Raw genomic sequence first — 16,288 nt, forward strand, 5'->3', positions numbered from 1 at the left:
TTCTGATTGGTTCTCTTGCCAGTGATTTTGAGGCAATCTATCACTTGCCGTGATAGGTCCTCTATTCAAGTCTCCACGCACATATATGATTCCTGCATCTGCTGCACTTTTGAGTTTATGTTTTGCACGAAGTTCTCGACCTTTTCCTGCCATCGTGGGTCTCCCATGACAACCGGCTCTGGTACCAAGTTGTTAAGGACCTTGGCGTAGGATCTGGTCATGGGTCGTTGAACAGGGAAATCTCTTTCAAGATCCTAGAGTTTGCTAGCTAGAGACTTCCTAGAGCAACCTATTATGATTTGAAGAAAAGGGAAAAGAAGAGCAAGAAAAGAGCTTGTTGGAGGAAGCTGTGACCTCTTAAGAATTATGATAAAAACTTGCTTATCTTATCCATAACACGTTCTCTTTTTATAAGAGGTTACACGATTACATAATGATTTAATTTTTTAATTATAGCCTTTGTTTAAGGCATTAATTCAGATATTACAATCAAATAATGTAACAGCTATTATTTATAATTGTCGCCATTTGTTTTGCTGTTGCCATTTTCGGTGTTGTTCCCTTTCTTACTTTGTTGACTCCTTGTGTAATTGTTGCCAATGAATGCATCCTTAACAATTTGCATATCTTCAATTAGCTGATATATATACTAAAGCGTTGCCAATTTCTTTTTTTCCATTCTCTACACATCTTCATGAAATGTGTTTTTCTTAGACATAAAACAGGAACAAAGGGTTATATTCTTATGGATTTACACGCTAGAGAAGTTTTTATCTCAATGTTCAATTTTCAGAAACTTGTTTTCCTTTTACTAATCATACTGTTCCTATAGATTTTTCTTTCTTAACAGACACTTCTCACTTGCATTATCCATCTTTTCTATCTTCAACTTCTTTATCTCTTTTATCGTCCATTAAACTATTACCTTTTAATTACTACTTTTGTCATTCAATAATCAGATACTAGACATTCAACTAGAAATAGAAAGCCACCTTCCTATTTGCATGATTATCACTGTAATCTTACTTGTATACAGGTTCTAACATCTTCTTTAGATACAAAGTATCATATCCCTTCAATTCATTCTTATTATAGATTCTCAAAACCTTCTTTTTTATTTTGCTTGTAGTCTTCAACCGTTATAAAACCTAAAACTTGTAACCAAGCAGTGAAGCATGATAAGTGAGTGTAGGCTATGAATTTTGAGTCACAGGCACTTGAATAGAATAAAACCTGGTTTGTTGTTCCCTTACACTTTGGCAAGGTTCCTATTGGATGTAAATGGGTATAGAAAAGTGAAGTATAAATCTGATGGGACAATTGCGAGGTATAAAGCTCGTTTGGTTGCTAAAGCTTATATACAGATAGAGGGTCTTGATTATTTAGATACCTTCTCCCCTATAGCCAAAATGACTATTGTGAGAATTCTTCTAGCTTTAGCTTCCATTCATCAATGGCATCTTCATCAGTTAGATGTGAACAATGCCTTTTATATAAAGATTTATCCAAAGAAGTTTTTATATTATCTCCACCTGGTTGTCCCTCTATTCCTGCTAATCATGTCTGTAAGCCACAAAAGAGTATTTACGACCTAAAACAAGCTAGTAGGCAATGATTTTCGAAGTTCACTTCAGCGTTACTCAATTATGGTTATAAACAATCCACTTCAGACTACTATTTATTTTTCAAAGCTAGTGCTAATTCCTTTAATGCTCTTCTAGTTTATGTGGATGATATCATCCTAGCAAGTAGTGATTAAACGAAATTGAATTTGTTAAAAGCTTACTCGATGGATTGTTCAAAATTAAAGACCTTAATCAACTTAAATACTTTTTAGGATTAGAGATGGCTAGAAATAAAGTTTTGAACTTTTAGATGAGATAGGAATGTCAGCTTCCAAACCAGTTAGCAACACTAATTAATTCACATTTGAAACTGAGTTTACATGACGGAGATGACTGTCACTGTAACGCCCCAAAATTTCGGATCTTAAAAAAATGGTATTATTTTATTGGTCATGAATGGTATCACTCAAGCGGGAAATAATATTTTATTTGGATCCGTGAAGGATATTGAGCATAATTAATATTCATGAAGTTAATTACACTTTATGTGATTGGTCTTAATTAATTTAAGTTAAGATATAAATTTTTCATGATTAATTAAGTAATTAATTATTGATAAATAGTAATTTACCGGTCTGTGAATAGTACCATCCGATCGAAAAATTACCTATATCTTTAGCGAAAAACGTTAAATTTGTATTTTAGATAGGTGCCTCCTGCATCGAACGTGGCATCCGTTGCTTATTCCTCCGGGTCAATGGGTGTTACAGTCAGACCCTTCTTCATACAGAAAGCTTGTTGGCAAATTGATTTATCACTTTTTCTGTTAATTTAGTCAGTATGTGGCAGTTCCTACATCAGTTCATCATACAACTTTAAATGGAGTTTTGAGGTATATCAAATCTGCTCTAGCCAATGAGATTGTATTTTCCTTCTAATTCTTCTGTACAACTTAATGCCTTTTCAGATTCTGATTGGCAAGCTGCATTGCTAGTAGGAAATCCACAATTGGTTTTGCAATATATACCGGAGACCCTCTTGTTAGTTGGAAATCTCAAAAGCGGACAACCGCTTCCAGAAGTTCTTCTAAAGCCGAGAATAGGACCTAGCAGCTGTCACTTGTGAATTCCAATGGATAAAACTTTTGTTGACAGATCTTCATGTATCTAATCCTTTTCCTACTAATCTCTATTGCGACAACAATTTTGCACTTCATATTGCTCATAATCCTACTTTCCATGAAAGAACAAAATATATAAAATTAGATTGTCACATTGTTAGGGAGAAACTCAATGCTAGATTGCTCCATCTGGTGCCAATCTCTGCACATATTCAGTTAGCTGATATATATACTAAAGCATTGCCAGTTTCTTTTTTCCAAAACATGTTATCCAGTTGAAATGCTCAATATAAGGGTATTAATCCTGATTTCTTGTTAATTAGTTAGTGTTTCGATGAACTGGCATTTTTTTTTCAGCGTACAGTTGTAAATGAACTCTTCTTTCCTTTTCTCGATACAGAAATATAATTTTCTCTCCTCAATTGTACTTTCATTATAACCAGCAAAGTATAATTAATTAGTATTTATAGGAAGTCCCGTAAATTCATCATTTTGATGTTATGTAGCTACTGAAACACAACAGAGAATCGCAACTCCATTTTGCCATTCATTGTATGAATACATTCATGGATTTTCACAATCTTAATTTTAATATTTTGAGTGAAGAAATTTAGTTCATGCACCACATGTATGCAGACTTTCTATTACAAGGAACATATTATTAGGAGACTTAGCCTTGGTACAAAAAAAATAGGGTGAGCATTTGACCAATTTGGTTAATTGAGTAATATTTTTTACCAAAATAAATTGAAATTTTTTTGACTTAACCCAATTTGATTGAATTAATTATTTAGTTAAACTTAATCGAACTATTTTCATCGGATCACTTTTGATGATTAACCAAACGAAATTAAAAAAAACAAAAGCTTAATTAACTAATCCAATTTAACCGAAATTTATGATTATCCAACTTTAACCAACATAAAAATTAAGCGAACTTATCAATCACTATTTAATCAATATAAAAATTAAAATATTTTTAATTTTTAATTTTATTGTTTACTTAATTAAAAATACTTAGTTTTAAGAGTCGATTAATTTGATTAATTCAATTAAATTAACTTTTAACTGAACCTTTAATCGATAACCAAAAATTTAATTTTTTTTAATCAAACTTTTAACCCAATATTTATTCAATGAACCAAATTCAGCGAAACATTAACCGAATGCTCACCCTATAAAAAAACTCCTAAAAACACAGTACAAACCAATATTTTTAAAATCGGACTGGACTGGCCGGTTGAACCGTTTAAACGCGAAGCGGTTTCTAGTCCGGTCTGGTTTAACATTAAAAATCGGATGACATAAAAACCAGGTAAAATCGTCTAAAATTGGAAAAACCGAAAAACCAGACTAACCCAGAAGAACACGATTTTTGATTTTCAATGGGAAAAAAAATTAATTTAATCAATATCCAAATTCTTCAAGAATCTCTAATCAAAAAATTAGAAAAAAAAAATCTTCAAGAATCAAAAACATGTCCATAATCAAGAAACATATAATTTAAATCAACCCGTAAACAATAGAACTCAAAATAAGGACCAAAATCTAAATCTTCTCCTCCTTTCATTTCCCTTCGTAATTATATATATATATATAATATGATAGATGGAGTAAAATGTATAGAAAGAAAAGAAAATGACCCTTGTAGTAGAAGGAGATTCAGAGATGAGAGGCTTGAGTTTGGAGACAAAAGAGAGGAGATATGAATGGATGAAAAAATGAGAGGGCAAGTGGCATGGAAAGAAAAGAAAATTTATACACATTTCATATCAGGGTTTAATCCAATGGCTATAGTTGAATATAAAAGTATGATCTAAACGTAGTAATTTGAGGAAAATGGATAGCCTTGATTAAATTTTAGATTTGACCTAAAGATTACAAATATTTGAATGATGGATCTTATTTCATTTATAGTAAATAGAAATAAATGTTAGACATATGTGAGGGCTTCATTTCATTTACTTTTCTTCTTGTAAGTGAGCCTGGCCAAATTTATTTATTAGCAGCTTTATATCATTTTTTAGAATTTTATCTTTCAAAATATTAAATATAATTTTAATTATAAAATAAAAATTAGTAGTTGTACAAACAGGACTGATTGATTTTGCTCTTATTGAGTGCGTGGATGCGTAGGATACTATAATGACAAGGTTTGATACAGTCACAACTTGAAACGTGTCCAGTCAGCTAAAGGCATTGAAAGCCCATATGGAAAAGCTGAGTCTAATAGTCTATGGTACCATTATGAATGATTTGATTACTTGCACGAAACAAAAGATTACATAACAAGAAAGAAAGGAAGAAGATTGGCCAAATTTTATTTTTACTTACAAATCTAATCCAATCACTTGCAAGACTCTTGCTTGAATCCTATCCTCTCATTCCTCAAATCATATTCTACGAGAAAATTCTGCATCTGGAAATTTCCCAAAATGATCCCCGGCCCAACATCCGCCTCTGGGGCCTCCACTACCCCGTCAGACACTACCGTCAAGCACGCCACATCCCCTCCCCCAACCAAAGCAAAATAGTTCTCCAATGGTAGTTCCACGTCAGCACCACCCTTGAAATGAAGACTCAATTGAGGAAGGTCTAGCGTCTTAGTACCCGAAACGTTAAAACAAGGCTTCAGCCCAATTTTCTCCTCTATTGCCACATCTCTCTTATAATTCTTCACCTGTGAAATGAACTCATTGCTTAGCTTCTCAAAAGCCTCACGTGACATGAACGTGAAAGTCGTCCCTGAGTCGATGATGGTTCCGCCATTGCCATCCTTTCCCGGAGCGAGGTACTTGTACGGAATCTTGACGGAGCGGCCGCCAACGCTGATTCGCCGGAGACCCACGTAGTAATAAACTGAAAATGCGGGTTTGTCTTCCGGTTTTGGGTTTTTAAGCAGCGGCGTGTATACCAATGCGGTGGTTTTCTTGTCAGAATCAAACTGAGAATCAAGAACAAGAGAGCTGGTTTTTGCAGTATCATCGAATTTATGAGAAAGTAAACAGTAAGAAAACTTACTGAGGCCAAGTTGTGTGGGTAAAGAAGAAAGGCCACGGCCAAAACCGGCAATTCCCGCTGGTTGGCGGGAAGAGACAACGGAACATCCAACAAGAAAGTTAGATACAGTTAAGCCATCGAGATGGAGAGTCTCTGATAGTGCAAGGCCTCCAGTAGAACCTGAACCGTAGAGGATAAGATAAGGAGGGCAGATCTGAGAGCAGTTTTTACAGTTTGAGCACTGTAAATCGTTTTGGTGAATCCAAGAGCATTTGGGGTTGTTACAGCCAATGATTTTGGAAGATGATGAATGTTTGGGTATAAAAGGTGAAATTTTTGAGGCGGAGAAAGTGCAGCTCTTGCAGCGGTAGTGGATAGTACATGGGAACCAGACAAAGTCACTGCCAGTGTCCATGATAAAAGAGAGAGATTGAGGTGGAGTACCAAAGCTGAGAGAAATGGAGTAGCCGCCATAGCTGTGCGAAAAGACTGGAGTACTGGTAGACTGGGGGTATTTGAGGTGGTGGGCTCTGGTTTGAGAGGTGGAGACTAAATGGTTCAACTTTTGGAATGAATCTTGATACGGATTTTGATTTGTGTAAGAATGTGATATTGGAATAGTAATGGAAGAGACAAAGCCAAATTTAAATATGATAGAGAGGAAAGCTAAAGAATAGAGCATAGAACAAGAAATAGAAGCCATGGTATCCCTTTTCGCCTTTCCAGCAGTCACCTGTGGGTCTGAGAGAGTCAGAAACAAAGAAATAGAGAGAAGGAAGTAATCCTTTTTGATGAATTATTATGATTGACAGAGAAACAACATGGGATAAGGAGGCAGGTAGGTTTGGGAAATAAAATTCTCTGTGTTTGCCTTATACTCCCATTAAAGCTGAAATGGTTTTAATTTGTAGAACAACTTAAAAAAAAAGATATTAAACAATTTTAATTGATATTTTATCAAATTTTTAAATACGGGATAATAAATCATTAACTTTTAAAAACTGTAAGCGAAATGGGAAAAAAATTAAAAGTTCAAAAACTGTGATAGTTTTAATGGGACGGAGGAAGTAATGTTACAGCTGTCACTGTGCATGGCCTTACAAAATCTAAAGTGGCAATCTGCTAATGGATTGAAATTTCCAATTGTTACCATTAATAAGCTGATGCACTTTTAGGTCCCAACAACAGTAGCTTGAACATGAAATATGATCCCCTTCGTAGAAAAAATAAAAAAACAAAAGGGTATGGAGTATCGACCACAGAAGCCTCGTTTGTAAACTGTGTGGGGGTCCTAAGAACCATAACTTCGCTTTTGGCTGTTGCTAAACCCTTAGGCAAGAGGCATGTGAATGGTACCTTCTCTATCTTTATGCACCATTTAGACTAAATTTGTACCTTACTTTTGCCGCACTTGACCTCCTCTTCTCCAGCTAGTAGCAGCGACAACTCTGGAATTGATGGACCTACATGCTCCTATTTACAATTCCCAGAGATAATTTTAGGTCTCTAGAAATTTATCCGAATTAGATACCAGAAACTAATGGCATTAAGATTTACCATCCACATATCCTGATAGAGGATTCCATCTCATCATTATCATCCATAATTTATAGTCAAGTCAAATTCAAATTTACCTAGTAATAAAACATCTAATGGCACCGACTAACTTACAAGATTCTCTTTGATGATCATATATTTCTTTCAAGTTAAAAATCAAAATATCAATTACGTTCAATTGACAAAAATATAAAACATTGATGTGCAGAATCTCTATTAACCATCACAATTCACTTCCACCTATACCCTTCAAGATAAAAAATATTAAAAAAAAAAAAAATCAAACATGGAGATAAGTAAAATAGAGAGAGAAGATCATTTATAGCTGCTGCTTTGCCTTTTTCCGTGCCAAAAAACGTTCCTTTGCTGCAGCCAGGGCATCTTCATTTCGTTTATGATGGTCATTCATTGGTTGGTTAGCTATTGGTTGTTCACTTGAAGTTTTTTCTTGTGAAGAGTTAGACGCTGGCTTATCAGAAACTGGCATGAGAACCAACGACTCGCTGTTCCTCTTATGAGAAGGGGAGGAAGAAGTTTCATCCCCATGCCCCTCTTTTACCCTGGATGATGACTCAAAAACTGATTTCGAGTCTGCCAATAAATGGCCTCTGTCTGATGTACTAGCATCCAATTTATCATCCAACTTCTCTGGCTTCTTAATCTCAGTTTGTCTCTCTTGCTGCCTTGACTCTCTGTCGTTTGCACCAAATGCAACATTTTTTCCAAGATTGAAGTAGAAGTCACTCAAATCACTTTTCTTGGTAACCTTTGGAACAAGAAAACAAACATGAATAACATGTTTAGAAGATTCCTATTAGAATTGCTTACCAGTTCACAAACACTAGAGAACTCCAAGTTCAATAAGGCCAGAATTACACAGTAGCTTAACTAGGGATTGTAATAGACTAATATTTAGAGACAAAACACATATAAACTAATATTTAGAGACAACAGGTGACCGACAACATAGAATTGAACATTTGGTTCAACTCTTGAATATTACACTACTTCCAACAAATTATAAACATTTAAAAGGTAACTTAATAGAATTTTAAAAAGTAGGCTAATGCATCAAATTGACTCTTGACTTTTCAATTGGTCCAATCAGACTGAAAAGATTCTTCTAGGGCAAATTGACCCTTGAACATTTACTTTGGTCTAATTGAGCCGAAATTATCCCACAACTCGCATATCCAATGCATGTCCGTCTTTTCCATTTTAAAAAAGTCAATTATTTAAAAAATAAAGAAAAATAAAAAGTAAACATAAATAAAGAAAAAAGAATCATCAGATTGAAAGAAGATATGCCGAAATTAGAAACTCTAAAATCTTTGTACTAAAAATGAAATATACTTATTATGATTGTGATAGTTCATTACTAATTCACATTATTACACTTAATTTGAGCATATATCTATTTTAAAATTTGAGCTGTGGAATTAATTTAGAATAAATTGGCCCAAAATTCGAAGTCCAATCGTCGATTTGGCCAAAAAAAAAATTTTGGATCTCATTAGACCAACTGAAAAAATGTAAGGGCCAACTTGATACTTAATCGTAAAAAGTACATAGATGTAGAACCCATAAATAACAAACCCGAAAATTAGAACCAGTGAAGCACAAGCAATAAACATTATATCAATAGCTCTTCATGCAACTTGATTGTCAATAGACTCTACACCGAGAATAGACAGGTTAGGAAATTCTTCTTCAAAAGTTAAGGCAAAAAGCAAACCACATACAGATTCCGGGATTTAAGAAACCATTGGGAACTCTATAAGAACTTTATTTAGGAACAACTTGCCCTGAGAATTTTAGATGGTCCCTCAACAAATGTTATAAATCACTTCATTTTAGCTGTCATGCAACTTTTAATTTGTAAAATAAAATTCATCAACTCATCAACCCATTGCAATAAAGTGACTATTCTAAGAATTCAGGTAAAGCCCTTAGCTGACATGGCAAACACGAGGCCATTTTTAAAAATATATATATATATATATATATATAAAGCAGCCCACAAATGAGAACTTACTCAGTTCTTTCTCAATCTTTCTCCCCTTTGTTCTCCTCTCTGACACAAACTTCCATTTTCCATTCCATACAAGTTCATTTTGGATCAAAACAAACTAAATTTCCTCAATTTCTAGAGTTTTGCAACCAATTCTAATTGCAGAAGATCAGAGTAAAGGCACAAATTTTCAAGAGAGGTTAAGGCTTTCAGAAAGAATACTTGGAATGGCAATAGAGACATAAGATGGTCTGGACCAAAGAGTAGTCTATTTGAGTGTCAAACAGCCATTACATACCAGAGCTTGGGCAGTGGCATATTGGCAATGGCGTAGACACAGAAAAAAAAAAAAAAAAAAGGGGTGAGAGGTGACACTTGAATGTGAGACAAATGGGAGAGAAAAGAGAATTTTTGGTTTTCAATCATTTTCGTTAAAAAATTGTTGATGAGCAACGCACGTCAACTCCCAGGCAAATGCTTGAATGGATCTACCAAGAGTGACCTTATTGCAATAACACATGAATGAAGGTGATTTCTATATTAAATTAAAACTAGATGACAGCAGTGAAATTAAATGATAAATTTAGGAACTGCCAGTGACTCTAACATAATTATGGTGCAAGAAAAAGGACAAGATATTCAAAACCAATCTACTGCTAATCATATGTATGTCTGAATACATATGCTCAATCCACTACAAACAGTGACAATGACCTATGACAAAGCAAAACATGATATTCAATTATAAAACAGCAAAATTTCTAATTGCTGCCAAATACATAGGAAAAAATACTATGTCAAAATAAGCTTAAAAAAAGTATGTCAAACTACGAAAATCATAGTACAGAAATGACACATGCTCACTCCAAAACAGACAAATAGAAAAGGCAATACTAGTAGCAATACATCAACAGATCAAGAGGCAGCAGCAGTAAGTAGAGTATGCCAAAAGGTAATGACTATACTAAGATATAAAATCAGATTACACAAGGACCAAGCTAGCAATAAAATCAACAGAAAAGTAAGCAAGTGTATACGTGCAAGGAAAAGTTATACATACATCCTCCTTCTCCTCCTGAAGTTGACGCCTGCGTTCCTCCTCCATCCATTGTGCCTGCTCCGCAAGTTTTTTCTTGTAAGCACTAGTGACAAATTTGTCCTTGTCTGCATAGAGGTGATCATCCTTGCTTCTTTCCTTAGCAAGTTTTCTCTCATATATGACCTCATGTTCTCGCTGCCGTTGTTCTGCTTTCTTGATCAAAGTTTGAATATATTTAGGCTGCAACAGGAAAGTAATACAAATTATTCATGTTCTCTCAACACAAAAAAGCTTTAATTTATCCCCTCCAAAAAAAATAAAATGAAATATCAATACTAAACATCTTTAGAAAAAAATATTTGCTGATTCATATATAGGCACCATAATTTTGAAATAAGGCATTCAAAAGATAAAACCCTGTTCTTCTTTTTCTTTTTTCCAAAGCAAGTCTTGTGTTGGAATAAAAGTACCTTTCTTTCTTGGCGATCTTGTTCTCGAGGTTGAGCAATTTTCTGCTTCATATCGTCATAAACACCATCATAATCAAAAACTGAAGGGTCCTCTTCTAGTGCTTTCTTATGTTGTTCCTCAATCTTACAACCAGGAAAAAAAAAAAAAAAAAAAAGCGATAATAAGAACAATAAGGACAAAATTACAAAACATCCAGAAGGAGTCATGCAGTATTTGATTGAAAAGGGGGAAATGAAGAAAAAGAACGAAGATTCATCAAAGGGGAAAAATCAACCAAAAAAAAAAAAAACAAAGATTACTTACATCCTTGAGAGACTTGTTCTTGGTGGCCTGGCGTGTAATCTCCTTTTCAACATTATCTTCATCATCGTCATTGCGAAAGCCAAGGGACACAGGAAGTGGAGGCCTTGGCAGCTTCTTGTTCTGCTGGGGTTGTACCCTAAGTTGCAAACCGTACTTTTGCATTTCACTGCAGAAAAATACATTACCCAAATATTAGTTTATCTTTTTGGAACTGGGCTCGAAAAAATTTACCATTTATCAAAATTTTGAGGAGTACATAATCGATTCTATTCTTGAATCTTACTTCATTTAATATGGAAGTCAGCCAATAAGAAAAATTACAACCACATCAAAAAAATTGAGGGCATAACTCAGTTGCAGTTGTATCTGCTAGATTAAATTTGCAGGAAAAAGGAGCAAGAAGAATGAAATATTTTCGTGGGCAAAACCATAAGATTTTACCTGTGAATTTCATTCTCACACTACAAACAGGCGGTACATTAACTACTCTTGAGATGGGGAAGGGGACCAGAAGCAACACCGACTCACAGAAAATTAGAAATCCATCTGATTTCATGAATAGTGCTAGTAAAATGGAAGGGAAGAACTCATATCTAGCTACTAAGCTTGGGCCTACTCGAATTTTATTTCAAGTTAGCGTTAAACAATGAACCCATACTAACATTGTTTTGTTGCATTCCAAAAAAAAAAAAAAAAAAAAAAAAAAAAGACAACAACAACTTCCTTTCATTGTGAACTTGAACACTTCTTTATTCACATCAAAAGAATTGTATTCAGCAATTAACTTATGAATGTTAACTTTTCTAGGAAATATAAAATAAAATCTTGTTAAGGATTAGTTGTAAATAGAGTTCTATTAGGAATTAGATTCCTAATTAGTTTATGATTTGTATTCCTAAATAGCTATGTAGCATAGGTATTCCTTATATATAAACCTATGTAATCGATTGATGTGATACAAGAAATACAACTACAATATTTTTCTCTTAACATGGTATCAGAGCCTTCCATTCACCAAAAAAAAAAAAAAAAAAGGAATTTCCCGAAACTTCCCTTGTGAGAAGCCATTGCCACCCTAGGAAGCCTTTCTAGGGTTAGTATTTTCTCTCACCACCGACCTCAGGATATTCTCCAGCCGTTGATCAGCGCCTCCCCAAAATCCGGTTGCCGGATTCCAAGTGCATGGCCCCCACACGTCACCTCTTTCTTCTGGCTCTGGTTCATGCGCTGGCGCATGTCCAGTGGTCTTTTTCACTCTGGTTCCTCTCTCCGGCATTGACTTGAAGAGAGACATGCAACCCAGTGAGTTGCATCGTTATTCTTGGGCTTATTCAATAGGTTTGTTTGCTGCGATTCTGTTGCAGCTGTGTCGGGCAGTCTTCTACTGCTGTTGTTGCTTTAATTTGCTGAGGAAACCTATCTTTTCCTTGGTTGTGACAATTGTTTTAGGTAATTTCCGGTGATTTTCTAGAGCAGTTATGGGTATTCTGCTTTTGAACCTTCTCCTTTGTCGAGAGCAGTGCAACCCTAGTGAGTTACATTGTGTTCTTGGCCTTCAGTGGTGCGCTCCGTTTGCCAGGGTATCCTTTGCTGCGTTTCTGAATATCTGCGCTACTGGGCTTCCTCTTTGAGGCATTGATTATGGAAGCTTGAAACAGCCCTATGAGTTGTTTTTTGGTTCAGTGAGATTTGTTTCGACAACCTAAGTTTGTTGTATTGATTCTGCTACTACTATTTGGTTTGGGATTCTTCATTGCTATAATGGAGTAAGTACAGTTTGTGTTTTGCTGAAAGAAGTAATTTATAACAAGTTGAGCATGATTAGCATCTATGCTCCAACTTGAGGGGAAGTGTTAAGGATTAGTTATAAATAGAGCTCTATTAGGAATTAGATTCCTAATTAGTTTATGATTTGTATTCCTAAATAGCTAGGTAGCATAGGAATTCCTTATATATAGACCTATGTAATCAATTGATGAGATACAAGAAATACAACTACAATATTTTTCTCTTAACAAATCTCAAGCCAGAATTAGTTTTAATACGCAGATATACTTACAATATTAATTATATATTTATATTATTCTAGCTTATTTCATATGTATATTGTGCTAAGTTTAAATAATCAAACTTTCCCTTCACATGATAACAAATTAACCACACAGACTTTCTTGAAGAATGCAGCAGCAAAACGCAGTAGCCATCAAATCCTTCATGTCACACCAACAAAGTAGCTGCTGTTTTATACATACAGATACTATAACCAAAGAGAAAAATCAAAGGCTTGTAACTAACTTAGAATCTCAAGCCCTCAACTAGTATATCAGACCAAATTAAACTGATATCACATAGAATTTATCATTCGATTATATTATATAAATATGGTTTCCCAAGGAAATCCAAAATAGGAACTCTTTGCTAGAAAAAAAAATTAAAATTAAAATTAAAATTAAAATTAAATTACCTGAAAAACTTTGTGCTATGCAACAACAAGGGAATGAAAGGGAAAGCTGAAGGTGAGCGAAGGCAGTACAAGTAAAATTTATGTTTCAAATTTAGCCATCTAACTAGCCTGGCTTCTACATTTCATGTCGTAACATTATCAAAATATCAATCTGTTGGTATTGCATTTATTTTATGAGTTCCAAATTGACTTGTTTCTCACACAACCTAAGAGATACAACATTACGGGAAACTAAGCGCTAACCAATTTCCCTTCTCTTTTTCTCTTTTAAGATACACATTTCCAAGAAATTAATTAGCTTCATTCAACTTAACAAGAAGCTTTGAACCTGAAAGTGCCTAATCACATTCTTGGACTCAGCACATTTTATTGCAATCTGGGGAGAAAGAAAGTGAAGATAAATTCAACAAATACAGCTCCTCTTTCATCTACGATATAAACATAGTAATTTCTTCTGAAAAAGTAACCCATTTTAGATGTAAAATAACAAATAAAACATGCACAAAACCCACAAATGCAAAAATGAAACAATAAACATCTATCTTTGGCTCCCTTGGCTAAACCCACAAATTAATTCAACAATATATTCAACAATTCCTCATCTTTGTCTGTTTATATGTATTTATATAAAAAAGGGAGGAAAAGTAAAAGAAATGAAGGCAAAGAAGAAAATAAAATAAATCAGAATTAAATAAAAAAAAAAAAGATCAAGAATGGAAATGGAGGAACCTGGCACTAGTACTATGGTTGAAGACCAAGACTGCTGCGGAGGTGACGGCCGCAGGTGATGGAAGCACTGGGAAGGTGTAGAACAAGAAGACTGTGAATGGGGTAGAACCATAGAAGGAGAGAAGAGGAGCGGCCCTGAGGATAAGGAAGCCATCCCTGACTGACCTCCTCTTCCGTAGTCCATCGAACATAAATAAGCATTTATATATCAACCAACACAGAAACATGAAAATACACTCACTTATATATTTTTATCCTTCTAAAACAACACAAGATCTAAGGCAATTGCTGCCCAAACACAAAAATTTAGAGCTCTTCTATACTAAAATCATAGATTACACACCAACTAACCAATACCTTACAAAAATTGAACTTACAACCTCATTCCTAGTTTTGAGTAGTCAAAATTTATAAGAATTAATCTCATAACATCTGTCATTTCCTAGAAACCCTAAATCCTAGCTTAAATCATAGCACACAATCTAGCAAATTCATTAATCAAGGACTTCATTTTAATACACCGTTTCTAATCTCATCATCATCAAACGAATTAAAATTAACAATATGGCTGCTGCCATTACACTAAACTTCAAGTTTCTTCACCAAAACTCATATTATACATGACAATCAATTCATTTCCCAGCATAATTATTTTTGAGTGATACCATTCCTTCTTAAAATAATATAACTCATAAAAATAGCTAAGTTAATTATTGCTATAACTAAGAAACCCTTGATTTCTTTACAAAAATTGCAATGTAAGCAAATAACCTACTTGTTTATATACAAGAACTCAATTTATATGCCAATTAGATAGCAAAGATCAAAACTTCCCATAAAAAATTTGGCATATATATTATACATATCCTACTTAACTTATTTAAATCTCAGATTATAGCTTCTAACTATAATTTTAGAAAAATTCTCGAAGTTAACTCGCATAACAATGACTAAGAATTTCCATTTCTACATCAAACCTGCTTAATGCATTAAACCCTTTAACCATGCTCAAAGAATTCATAAAATATACTGAGATTGGTTGAAAGTTAATTACCTACCTATAGAATGTGTCAGAAACTAAATATTTCCGGTTAAAATGACCGGTAATAGCTCCAATGCTCAAAACTGGTACTGTCGGTGCTAACTTGGCCGGATCTGACGAGGACAGTGGCTGGCGAAGCTGTTAGCATCTAGAGAAGGGCCTAGTCGGCTGGTCTTTGGCGGGTCTTGCCAGAGAATCGGAGAGAGAAGCTGAAGGAGGATGTGCCGATTGGAATAGCACAGCTCGCCTTTGCCTTTGCTGCGCTAGGCGAAATAAAAAGAGAGAGAGAGAGAGAGATCGGAGGTGGAAGAGCAGCGATAGAGTGATGCTGGAGATGAGATGATCAGCCGGCTATGGGTTGGTGTCGCCGGAGATGAGAGAGAAGTGATGCTGTGACGATCGATAAGAGAAACCGTAGCAGCTCTCTCTCCCCCTTGTTTGGAACACTAAGACAGGCCAGAAACGAAAGGGGTAGTGATCGGAGAAGTGCTGGCGGTGAGGTGATGGCGTCGTGGCTGGAATAACGGCAATCAAAAAACCAAAGAAAAATAGAGGGGAGGGTTATGGCGCAATTGGGAAGGAGAGAAGGGAAAGTTGGGACAAAATGGGAATTTTAGAATTCTCTAGAAATTTCTAATTGGTTAATGGATGGTTTGGGTTGATTTGAGTCTGGTTTGGCCCAATTCATGGGTTTGTTTGATTTTTCAATTAACTTATGGGCTTTTCAAAGGGTTTAGTTTAATTTAGGTTTGATTTAGCTATGTATAATTGTACTTATATTAAATTTTATCAAATAAATTCACAAGGCATTAATTTTATTATTTTTAAATATAATAATGTCATATAATATGATTGGTTAGAATTAATATTTAAATTTTTAAATGAAAAACTTCTAAAAGAAATTCTCCGTGTCGTTTCAATATTATAAAGGGCAAAAGATTTAAATTAAAAATATTTAAATGAGGAGTAATTTTTCTCTTTTTTAAC

The 16,288-nt window shown here is 34.5% G+C and overlaps 2 protein-coding genes across 6 annotated transcripts; both read right to left on the minus strand.

Annotated features, from left to right (window-relative positions):
* Positions 1 to 4,920: 4,920 nt before the first annotated feature.
* LOC105636404 (putative aspartyl protease At4g16563) lies at positions 4,921 to 6,603 on the minus strand. Its single transcript, XM_012219662.3, has one exon. The coding sequence runs from the start codon at positions 6,386 to 6,388 to the stop codon at positions 5,033 to 5,035; it is 1,356 nt and encodes a 451-aa protein (XP_012075052.1). The 5' UTR covers positions 6,389 to 6,603; the 3' UTR covers positions 4,921 to 5,032.
* Positions 6,604 to 7,348: 745 nt separating this feature from the next.
* On the minus strand, positions 7,349 to 15,888 carry LOC105636403 (uncharacterized). 5 transcript variants are annotated; one of them, XM_089719558.1, is made up of 6 exons: positions 15,318 to 15,888; positions 14,260 to 14,326; positions 11,067 to 11,232; positions 10,763 to 10,885; positions 10,314 to 10,532; positions 7,349 to 8,008 (listed from the first exon to the last, which is right to left on the minus strand). In XM_089719558.1, the coding sequence occupies exons 3-6, from the start codon at positions 11,226 to 11,228 to the stop codon at positions 7,562 to 7,564; spliced, it is 951 nt and encodes a 316-aa protein (XP_089575684.1). In that variant the 5' UTR covers positions 11,229 to 11,232; positions 14,260 to 14,326; positions 15,318 to 15,888; the 3' UTR covers positions 7,349 to 7,561. The 5 variants fall into 5 exon arrangements, with proteins under 5 accessions (XP_089575684.1, XP_089575690.1, XP_089575691.1 ...); XM_089719564.1 differs by having other exon boundaries at positions 15,314 to 15,888; XM_089719565.1 differs by lacking the exon at positions 14,260 to 14,326.
* Positions 15,889 to 16,288: the final 400 nt, after the last annotated feature.

The sequence above is a fragment of the Jatropha curcas genome, chromosome 1 (genome assembly GCF_041381405.1).
Source record: "Jatropha curcas cultivar XTBG-Jc1 chromosome 1, XTBG_Jcur_1.0, whole genome shotgun sequence".
In the NCBI taxonomy this organism is placed as follows: domain Eukaryota; kingdom Viridiplantae; phylum Streptophyta; class Magnoliopsida; order Malpighiales; family Euphorbiaceae; genus Jatropha; species Jatropha curcas.